Raw genomic sequence first — 11,773 nt, forward strand, 5'->3', positions numbered from 1 at the left:
ATTTACCCAATCGGGATGAGGACTATTCGTGGACACATTTTCCTCTGGAGAGCCGAAGCTTTTTCCGCATCTACAAATCTAGCATTTACGGTTGCTTCATCAAACTAAAATTATCACAAAAGGTCAAGGACTTACTAATCTTGTAGCTAGAAAGAATGAGAAAGTATAGAATCGAAGAAACGTGAAGAAATCTTGAAAAAAAAACGAATAAATGTCTAGCCAGGTCTAGCAGAATCTCTTTACAAAACACTGTTTATCAGTACAGATTTTGTTTAAAAGAAAAATGTCTGTTCGTCTTTTGGAGCCCCTAGAAATTACTTAACTTCCCCTTTAAGAAAATTGTAAACCGAAAAAAGAGCGGCTCATGTGCCTGAACGGTGGCCTGCGAACTTGTATAGCATTATTATAAAATAATTTCTTTGATACATTTGTTTAATTATTTCTAAATTAGAATATATTACATCATCAAATAGCATATTAACAGGTTCATTTTAATAAATTTACAATGAGATTAGTGAAACTCATTCAATAGAATTATAGTGCTTTCACAGGAAAAGTCTCCATTCATCAAAAAACTGTAAATGTTTAATCCACTAAGAATATAGGTACACCTCGATAAGCCAAACAATACCAAGAGGGTTTTCTATAGAAAGTTATTTTGGTTAAAAACTTTTCATCATCACATCATCAACAAAAAGTCAATATAAGTCTGGATTGACCATACAAAATTAAAAGTTTTTAAGTCAATTTTTTATTCTAATCTCGATTGCCCAAACAAAAATAAGAGTAATTCCTATAGAAAGTCAGTTTTGATTAAAGTATCTTCAATAACTTCTTCAGCCTCGTCGAGGTCTTCAATTTTATGTTGCTTCCAAAATTCTTCCACTTTGAACATAATGTGATACGAACTCTACAATAGAACAAAAGTTGATCCATCGAAATTAACCCTATTTAAAGAATCCCCCCCCCCCAGCGGACCTTCAATTCACACAATCACGCAAAAAAATTTCCCAAATTCACGCATTCACGCAATTTTCTCTTGTTTTTCACACATTCACGTAAGTGAAAAAGCCCATTCAAGCATTTACGCAAACCGCTGGAGGGGGGGGGGCTTTAAAGAAGACTGTTTTGAATTTGATAGGGCCATGGGGATATTTGGTTCAGTTAATTCATTACGAGATCAACGACTCGGAAGATATCTTCTTCGTTTCATAATGAACAGAATTATGGGGACTTAGACCTTTTCATAAATTGCGTCACGAACACTTACCTCGTTTTGAAATTATTGCCATGGTGATTAATCCAAGCGGATTTTATTACAAATACTTTCTATTCATAAAAAATCATTTGATGTCTCAAGGGATATGATCACTATGGAAATTGTTTGAATACGAGGCGAGTGATGTTCGTGACGCAAATTTATGAAAAGGTCTATCTATTGGCGAACAACTATGTTTTGCGGACCGTAATGAACGGAACAAATAACATGTACTCTATAAAAGTATATCGACAACACTCGGTAATAAATATTGTCAATGTATTACCGGACAACATGTTTTGTAGTGTGTGTAACCTTTAACTCTTGATATCAAAGAAATTTGTAACTTACCTCTTTCATTTCTTTTTGGTACTGTCGCAACTCTTGAACTTCAGGTTCCTTCCTCACAAGATATCCTTTCCAGTGAGATTGTATGACTAAAGCTGCTTCAGCCTCTGTCCATATCAATGAAAGTGGAATGGGAGGTCGAGGGCTAAAAATGACCGGACAGAATTAAAATATTTTTGTTAATTCCTCAGCTTGCATATACCCGTTGTGTCAACGTCCAACTAATGCTCAATGTATACATTGTAAGATGAACGTTAGATAAACTCGTCGCCGGCGAATAGACCCTTGTTATTTAACCTTTGCCACCAAAGTTGTAAGAAAGTAAGTTTATGATATCCTTCCTCAATGAAATTTTAATAAACCAGCTGCGCTGGAAGCTCCGGCTTAAGAGATTAAAAGATGTGAAAGATATGAGCTTGTTGAGTTAGTTGTGTTAGAACGTTGCCCACAAACTGCTAATCAGAACAGATCAGAAAGCCCAGTAATATTTCTATTGCAGAGCGAGTATGAGAAATAATCTTAACAAATAAAAAAACCAGCTGGAAGTTTAGCTCTTCTAAGTGATTACACATGCACTTTCTTGCCTAAAGAACCAACCCCACCCCCGCCCACTCATCCTCAACTAAAAAGTTCAAAATTGGAGCTAAAGGAGATAAACATTAGAAGTCAATATCTCCAAGTTCTTGATTTGATTGTCCAGATAAAATTTTGGGGAGAAAAATAGCCTAAATTAGAGGTCACGGGCTTTTAGCTAAGCATTATTTTTTTCTGTTGGGATAATACTTGAGGGAGAGTAGGATAAACCAAATAAAATGGTACAATATTGTGTATGTAATAAATAGTGGTATATTTGGAAAAAACCTGTTTCAGGTTTGAAAAATCTTCAAAAGGAACGGTCGCCCCAGCAAATGAAATTACGACAAAGTCCAAAAAATATCATTTTCAGTGTGAAAATTTCTCCGACCTTGTTCAAATTTAAACAGGAATTGTGTTTTAGTATCCTTTACTGAATTCTCATAGTGATATGTTTGTAAAAAATCTGTGTTGGGTTTGAAAAATCAAAGGAACGGTCGCCAGCCGCGATGAAATTACGACAAAGTCCAAAAACGATCATTTTCAGCTATAACACTGTGAAAATTACTCCAATCTTGTTCAAATTTACACAGGAATTGTTTTTTTGTATCCTTTTACTGAATTCTCATAGTGATATGTTTGTAAAAAATCTGTGTCGGGTTTGAAAAATCAAAAGGAACGGTCGTCAGCCATGATGAAATTACGACAAAGTCCAAAAACGATCATTTTAAGCCATAATACTGTGAAAATTTCTCCAATCTTGTTCAAATTTAGACAGGAATTGTGTTTTAATATCCTTTATTGAATTCTCATAGTGATAATGTTTGTAAAATATCTGTGTCGGGTTTGAAAAATCAAAAGGAACGGTCGCCCAGTCAGCAGGATCATTTTCAGCCATACACATAACACCACAAAAACTGCTCAGATCGTTTTCAAATTTGCACTGTAATGTTGTAATTTTAGTATTCTCTTTCGAATTCCAATGGATGTGTGTTTGAAAGTTTCATTCCATTGTCAAGTTACAGAGTTTTATGCTTATGGTTTTTTTTTGTGCGTCATAAAACTAGAGAAGTTAGCCATATGGCCATATGCAAGATTTAAGCACTCGAGCAGCTGACGATTCATGGTCAAAATTTCTCCAAAGTCTTTCCACATTGTTAGACCAGTATGCATCAAACTTCTCATAAATCATGTCCAAAACATCATGAATAATGATGAAAATGATCACTATCTTTCCACTTTCGGCAGCCATCTTTTTCTAAATACTTTCGCAATATTATCGAAATCCAGATAATCCGTTTTTATTAAATCGGAATAGATCATCGGATTAGATAAACAAATAAAAATGTCTTGACCGTCGTTGTCGTCGTCTTCGGACGAGAGAGAATTTAAGGCTCCTAGGCCGGAGCAATGAGGTCAAAAATTTCTCAAAAAATTATAATAGTTTGGCAAAAAAATTGCAAAGCAGGCGTGGCTTTTGAGGTTGATTCGCGCCCCTTGTATCAAAACATATGAGAGGGATTTTGTACTTTACCAATTCGATGCTTACTCGCAGTTTTAAGACTCTGGGTTTTCAAGCATAAAAGGTTTTTTTACTTATTTTCCTACTTGCATTTCCTCTAGAAAAAGGATATTCAAAAGTCAACGCCAAACCTAGAAACCCAGACTAATTTTGAAAACAATGCAGTTCTACACCTTACGTCAAAAGAATAATTTAAAAGATCCTTACTTTCTTCCGTTGATTTCTTTGACGAAGGGGATATCCCATAAGCCTTGCTTCTCACGATCTTTCGGTGTTGGATTATTGCTGAATCGAAATAGAGAAATTTTATGATTTATAATAATAACGATGGGGAGCCAACGAATTGCGTGAATTGAAAGAAGCTTTATAACTTGATTCTGTGTCAGATATCACTAATTTGTCATGTACCCGGGGGGCACTCGATTTCTAAACGACGACATGTGCCACCAAAAAATTAGCTATCAAAATCGGAACCTTACAGTGCAGCTCTTAAGCAGTGAAAAGGCACCCTTACAGTACGTCTTACCGAACGTTTCTCACCCTTACAGTGTAGCTTGATTGCATATCTTATTTTGCTGAAGCCACCCAAAAACGAGCCTGAGATGTCGAGACAATATGCAAAACAAATCAAAATAGATGAAAGTCAAAAATATAAAGATACAAAGATTTTTACTGCCAGACTTACGATTCAGCAGTCCCCTTACAGTGTTTCTAGCTAAAAGTAAACCCTTGTATTACATTCTATCAAAAGTACACCCTTACAGTGCATTTCGAGGGTCTCGAAAAACCTACCCTTAAGGGCGGCACAAGCCGTGGGTCGGACCATATAAGTGCCCCCTCCGGGGTCATGTGTAGTGTTTTGGTATAGTTATGAAACCTAAGTGTGGCCTGATTAATCAAGCTCGAATTCGCTAGGTTTGTGGCAATATAGAGTTATCGTTGTTTCAAAGATTTCTAATCACAGCGAAAAATCAGTCTAAACCAAGTGACTCAATCAGTCTAGCTTAGATTTCTAGGCTAACCTAAGCGATGATACAACCAGGATAAACTCAGTTTTTTCGTGAATTTTGAAAATCGATAAGCATTTACTAAGTTAAAATAAAAAAGATTAATTCAAAAGAACAAAATATTGTCTTACTTGTAAAGGTACTCAGTAAGAAAGTCACATGCGTTGAATTTCGTCCTTCTTTTCTAGAGTAACAAAAACCAATGGGTTACGTGAAGGGGTTACATATTTATAATGAAATAAATGTCAAACTCGAATTCAAGACAATGTCATTATATATAAATTTTCAAATATAGTTGACGCTCATTAATTCGACGTTCTACTATTAGGTAAGCTCCATTATTCGATAATATTGGAAGCCATCGTCAATAAGAAACTGTCATACACCATTCAAGATGATCCCTTATTCGATGAAAATCCAATTCACTCAAATTCAAATTAGAGAGCGTTAACTAAGCTGCCCTTTTTCCCGCTTAAATCTTGTAAAAAAAATCGCAACATTTCAAAATGTGGTTGAGCTTAAAAAATGAAAAGTATTTTGCGACAATTCAATTTTTAAAAATTAGAAATTTCCATTCTGACTTGCAAAAATTGATAAATTTTCACCCATTCTGGTGATAATACCAAATTTTAGCACTAGCTTGAAATGAGTGATAAACCCGGGGTAGTACGGGTACTAACATTTTTGAGATTCAAAATTAGACACCACCACCCGGCTATAGGCCAGTACCTCCTCCCCTTAGATCACTCTACCATAGCTCGTCGATTCGATTGATTGTTGATATTCTATCGTTAAAGAACTTACTTCAAACACAAGATTGTCTTTTGCTGCTTGAAACAAATCATTCAACCCAGGGAGCAAGGTGGGGAAGATAAAGGTCTCAACGTATTGGCGTGCACTGCCTGAAAATATAAAATATCACAGTTCTATCATCAATATAGTTGAAAAGCTAATATTTCTAAAAAAAGCTCTTAACAAAGTACTTCATTTATAACATGAAATCCTTCGCATATTTGTAACCTTATTCTTAAATTTTAAGCCAATTTTCGTTTGGACATTTCCACTTCTTTCAAAGACTTTCCAACGATAAATTGTATCGCTATCCTATATAGAGATAGAATTATCGATAGAGCTTCTTTATCGATACAAACCAGTCTATCGATGAACAGCCTGAAGTTAATTATCGTTAAAATCGATCAAGCTATCAATAATTTTACTATTGATACACTTTCTGTAGAAAACGAAAGAGATCCTTTTTTCAGGGAGATTTCCCATTTGCTTTGGAATTGAAATCAGCGATAAAAAGATTATTAAATTGTTTATTTTGCTTCTAGGCTCTAATAAGAGAGTGATTTTTAACTATTTTTTCGTTTTTTCGGCCGTTCGATTCCACATACTTTAAACAAAAGAAGTTTTGGAAAAACCCTTTCCTCGCCAACAGTCAAACAACGATTATATAATGTGAAAAATTTAACATAGAAAGTCCTATTGCTCACCAACATTCAAACAACGGATGAACAACGGTGGGGAAAAAACTTTAAATTACTCGTTGTTCATCGACACCACAAACAACGAGTGAACAACGCTAAATATCGCTAAAAATCATTTTTTTAAAGACCGTTGTTCACCGACGCTCGAACAACGGGTGAACAACAGACTGAAAAAAGCTATGAAAATAGTCGTTGTTCACCGATGCTCGATCAACAGGTGAACGACGGAGGGAAAAAAGCTTCGAAAATAGCGTTGTTCACCGACGCTCGAACAACGGGTGAACGACCGATGGCCAAGTGGTCAAAGGCGTCAGCGTCTCAAACCAGGGATTCGCGGTTCGAATCCCCGCTCCTTCCAATGTTCCGTTCAGTTCATAGATAGCCGAGCCGGCTGGCCGTGGACCCCGTGAAAGCAATCGAAAGACTGTCTAAAAGTCCTAGATTACTGGGCTATCCACGTAAAATATCGACCCCTACCCCTACAGACTAAGGAAAGCTTTGAGAAAAGCCGTTGTTCACCAACACTTACCCATCGATTTAGTGTTGATTGCAAAAAGTGAACTTTATATCCGTTGATCATCGACGGGTAACAACGGGCTTTCGACGTCTACCGTCGATGAACAACGACTAAACAACGCAAATGTCCCCGAGCGACGGATAATGGGTTAGCAGTGAATTATTTTCAACCTTGCAACGAAACAAATAAAATATTGTATAGCAATTCCAAAATAAAAATTTCTTACATTTTTTAGGATCAAGATTTTTGGCATCCAATTCAATAGCATTGAGATCAACTTGAAGTAGCTGCATTAATTCGTCTTCTGCCATCTTTTGGTTGATTGGTTGGTTCAAAAGAAGTATATTACTTTTATTGATGTTTTATTAGTGTCATGTTTTTCTTTTCATATTGATTGGTTTATACATTTTTGATACTGAAAATGAAAGAATAGAAAACGAAAGAGTGTATTTGAGAGATTCATACAAACGTACCTAAAGCTAGGGGAAATAAAATAAGTTGCAAGAATTTCACTTGTAAAGCTTCCGGACCTATTCGAATTATAATTTCAATTTTTAATTTATAATATCCTCAAGGTAGGGTTTGAAATTTCTTAAGAGCACTTAAATCAGGTATTATTTTGGGCAACATACGTCTATCAACAAAGATACTATCCAAAACACCCCTGATTGAAAAAATAAAAATAAAACATTATTTACAATAATCACCACTTTCATTTAAAATTAAAATATAAATAATTAATTTTTAACTAAAATCAACATCTTTAATAAAATCAAAATCAAATATATTATACAAAAATAATTTAGAAAAATGCTCTAACATTACACATTTTATTTAAATTAAGCAAGAAGGTTGTACTCATCAATTTTATTTTTCAAAGCCTCAAAATAAAGTTATTTGTAACTTTAATAACACCTACTTCTCACAGATCTATGGTGGCCCATGAGGGCCAAGTTAAATTGTTTTGACATTTCTATAAAAAAATTCAAAACAATTTACTTTTCACATTCATTTTTGCAATAGCTTTTAATTTAAGTTTTGAACTAAATTTTGATTTCAAAATTGATCTACTTTCTATTTTCGTTTCAAATTAAAAACGGGTTTGTTTTCAAAAACGATTTCCAACTCAGCCCATCGAGGCCATGTCATTTTAAAATCAATTTTAATTTTTTTTAAATGAATTGATCTGACAGCCCATTGAGGCCACTCATAGAAATGAGTAAATTTCAACAGATAAAGTTTCTTTTGATAATAGAACGAACCAGTTGTTTGTTTTAGGGGGGGTCACATTGGGGAGCCAAAAATATTAAAGCATATGGCGGCAACATGAAAGGGGTTAGAAGTAAATAAAACTTCCCTCTTATTACACTCTTTTTTTTATAAGAACCAGTAAATCTTTGCTGAGGCTCGGCTGTTCTTAATTTTTTGGCACTTTGAGCCTTGAATTGTTCTTATTTTGTTCTTATTTTTTCCAAGGTAAAAAACAAGTTTTGGCTATTTACTTTATTATTTAGAGGATTTTAGAAACCAGGGCAACCAGGGATTCTTTTTGCTATAACTCTCTAACTTCAGCCTCTCCACTGTTCTTAAATTGTTCTTATATAAAAAAGTGTATTTCCTCTCTTCTCAACATTTTTCCTTTCATGCTCGCATGCTGCATATTAAGAAAAAATTCGACTCTTTATTTATGTTCCCCATTGTTTGATGAATAATTTTGTCTGCAAAAAGAAGTAAATTTTTCAAGACAATACAACCCACCAGCCAAACAAAGAACAATAGAAAGGAAAAGCACTGTGACGGAGAAAAAATCTCTCATTTATGGTACCATAGAACACTGGAGTAAAGGATATCATTTTATACTCTCCTAAACATTTGTAAATATGTTTGGGGTCTAAGCACTAAGTTGTTTTGGCCTTGATGGGCCGTGAACTGTAAACAAACCAATAAGTAACCATAGTAACTTCAATCTTTTAAGCCTGTAGGGGTCTGGAGACAAAGCTGTCTTTGGCACTGATGGGCTACGTGAGAAAAGTGATTTTAAAAATAAAAAAACAAAATGCTTTTTAAAATGATATCGAAAAGTAAATGAGAATTAAAACAAAATTTAAAACATTTGTGTGGCCTTGCTGGGTCGTATTTTAAGTTGTTTTTAAAGTCATTTTGAAAACGAAATTACTTTTACATTGATTTTGAAATGAAAGTTAATTTAAATTGTAAAATGAAAGTTATTTTCATTTATAAAAAAAATATTTTTCTGAGTTTTTCAATAAAAAATTACTTGGCACTTATGGGCCACCATACAGATCTATCTGGCAGGATTTTTCAGCCAGCGGGGATAGAAATAACACAATGAAAAACGATGGGGATTGATATTTCCATATCTTTTATGGCTGGGGATCTCAATTCTTTTTTTTTAAGTCAGAAAATTCAGTGAGGATGGGAAAAATAGCATATGTCACAGCGAGGATTGGTTCATCTAATTATTTTCAAAGGGAACAAAATTGTAAGATAATTCTCCAACGGAGACGATATTTTGGCCAATTTTTCCAGTAGGAAGGGGTCCCAGTGGGTCTATGAGAGGGGTGTTTAATAGAAGTTTGGTTGTCCAATTGTAACTAAAATTTTAATTTGAAAGATAAGCTAGTGAGAGATCAATCCACAAAATAAAATATACAGCCTCATTTGAATAACTTAATCAACTCCTCACGAGCAGTGGTCAATTTCTTAAACGCATCTTCTGTTCCAGGAGCAGTACATTTATCGGGATGAATTAACTTAGCAAGCCTTCTATAACTTTTAGTGACATCCTCTTTAGAACAATGACGGTGTACATCAAGACATCCATAATGATCCTTTGCATTTTGTAATTTCCTGATGAGATCTACTTGCTCTTTTGTATACCCTGAAAAGGAGCAAAGATCAAAATAAAATAATGGTTATTTACACAACAATAAGGTCTCAAGATTCTTATGATTCTATTGATAGGACAGATTTCCTTTTAAGATCAACCAGGCCGACTAGAACACTAATTGGAGTTTGGGATTCTAGATAACCCAGGTTTTCAGGCTCTAAACATTGATTTTTTTATATAACTTTTAAATCTCCTGGTTTGGTGAGGCACAGGCTGGTGTCATTCTACGGGACCAGGGGTTGACTTTGGGTTGTTAGAATACTTTACTTCATTTGAGAAGAAAATCCGTAAAATTGTGCATTATAAAAAGAAAAAGAAGCCGATATGAATTTGAAAATCTTGAAAAGAGGTCAAAATACCTAGTGTAATTCCAGCTGATTTTGGTCTTAGACCTGTATCCAGAACCTCAATCACTGCTTTAAACATCATTTGAAAAGCTTTGGTGACTCCATCTCCTGTATTTGCTGAAGTCTCAAAATAATAACAGCCATTCTTTTGAGCCCATAACTTCCCATGACCGTGTTTAACACACCTGTCTGACTTATCAGTTTTATTTGCTAACACCATGAAGATGATTTTCTCAACATCTTTAGGATTTATTATGTAACTTTTAATTTCATTCATCCATGAATCTAAAGCATCTAGTGTATGCTGTTTAGTGACGTCATAAACCAACATGACTGCTTGAGTGTCCTTGTAAAACTCATTCCGTACCTTTTTACAAGAAAATATTAATATGATAAAACACCTGTTATTATATAGAATCATATTCCACTTATGTAAAAAAAACCCTTTTAAATCTAAAGATTTTCAATTTTTGTTACAAAGTGATAACCTCTTTTCTAGAATTATGGAATAGATAAGTAACAATTTACAAACAAGTCCTTGGAAAATTCAAAGAATGTTTTCTGGCACAGAGATGATTCTTTAAAAAATGACTCTCGAAAGAATAATGGCCAATTTCAATTTGACAAATATAAATTAATTAATTATGTGAAAAACGTAAACAATGTCAGGTATACTACTGATAATACTATATGAAAACATTTAACCTTGTGTAATCCTAGATTCTGTATTCACTTTATGCCCTCAAAAGGTGTTAGGTTTAAATAATATGAATAAAAGGTTAACTAACCTCCTTGAAAGCTGCATGCCCAGATAAATCAAATAAATTGACTTTTAGTTCTTTATCATCAACATTGATATTTGAAACACCAAAATCAACACCAATTGTTGGTAAATACTTATTGACAAATCTTTTCTCACAGTATCTCTTTATCAAGCATGATTTCCCAGTTTCTGTATTCCCTATACTTAGAACTTTGATTCTAATTGATTTCATTCTGCCATGCTGTTAGTTTTAGAATAGAGAGAATTTTAATTCAGACCATGATATTTTGGAACAATGTCAATTTTGGAAGGACAGTATTTGTTGCTGTAATACATATTACAAGATGTCTGGTATTGACTTTTCACCAACCCTCCTAGAAATTTTGAATGACCCCTGGAAGTTGAAATTATATGTGAAGAATTATTTTTACTTTAGCGTATAATCAAAGCCTAAACAAAGTTTTTTGGGAGAAGGGGGTAGGGGTATAATTTGTTAATGTTCTTTTGTGGCAAAGAAATTTTCACCAGAAAAATCAATTTTAGAGAAGTTCATTCCATGCCAAATGTTACTTCACCATGTTTGTTTTTAATCAATCCCCTTTGGCTGTTTTGAAAACCATAACACACGACCCAATGTTTATGCCTTGGGTTTTCTTTGTTTGGCGGCTCGCGCGGTCTGCATACGGCCGGTTTTTTTCTGTCGCTTTATATTATGGAGATGAAAATTCCGGGATTATGGGTGAAAAAGTTTAGAAATTATTTCTGTTATTTCTTAAATGTAAACTATGCGAGTCGTATAGCTAAAATAAAGATAGCTGACGAAACAACGATGAAATATTTATATACAGCAAGCAATGGGAGGAGAAGGGTTGAATATTTTGAGATCAAGTTTGATTGCCATGGCTGATATTATTTGAATGGGGGTAGGGGTTCGAAATCAAAACGTCCATTTGACATTTTCCGTGGAAAGTCTGAATTTGGAAGGCTCCCCCAATGTCAATTGACGTTTTTCTAACCTAAAATGGATTTGCGAGTGC

The 11,773-nt window shown here is 34.3% G+C and overlaps 2 protein-coding genes across 2 annotated transcripts; both read right to left on the reverse strand.

Moving 5' to 3' along the window:
• Positions 1–336: 336 nt before the first annotated feature.
• On the reverse strand, positions 337–7,158 carry LOC136821488 (IQ domain-containing protein K-like). The gene is made up of 6 exons (XM_067077720.1): positions 6,942–7,158; positions 5,513–5,610; positions 4,840–4,892; positions 3,909–3,986; positions 1,610–1,751; positions 337–910 (listed from the first exon to the last, which is right to left on the reverse strand). Exons 1-6 carry the CDS (start codon positions 7,024–7,026, stop codon positions 794–796), a joined length of 573 nt encoding a protein of 190 aa, XP_066933821.1. The 5' UTR covers positions 7,027–7,158; the 3' UTR covers positions 337–793.
• A 1,762-nt stretch (positions 7,159–8,920) lies between these two features.
• On the reverse strand, positions 8,921–11,036 carry LOC136821487 (dnaJ homolog subfamily C member 27-like). The gene is made up of 3 exons (XM_067077719.1): positions 10,762–11,036; positions 9,986–10,340; positions 8,921–9,617 (listed from the first exon to the last, which is right to left on the reverse strand). The coding sequence occupies exons 1-3, from the start codon at positions 10,966–10,968 to the stop codon at positions 9,394–9,396; spliced, it is 786 nt and encodes a 261-aa protein (XP_066933820.1). The 5' UTR covers positions 10,969–11,036; the 3' UTR covers positions 8,921–9,393.
• Positions 11,037–11,773: the final 737 nt, after the last annotated feature.

The sequence above is a fragment of the Clytia hemisphaerica genome, unplaced genomic scaffold, assembly GCF_902728285.1.
Source record: "Clytia hemisphaerica strain Z4C2 unplaced genomic scaffold, Clytia hemisphaerica genome assembly, whole genome shotgun sequence".
NCBI classification, from domain to species: domain Eukaryota; kingdom Metazoa; phylum Cnidaria; class Hydrozoa; order Leptothecata; family Clytiidae; genus Clytia; species Clytia hemisphaerica.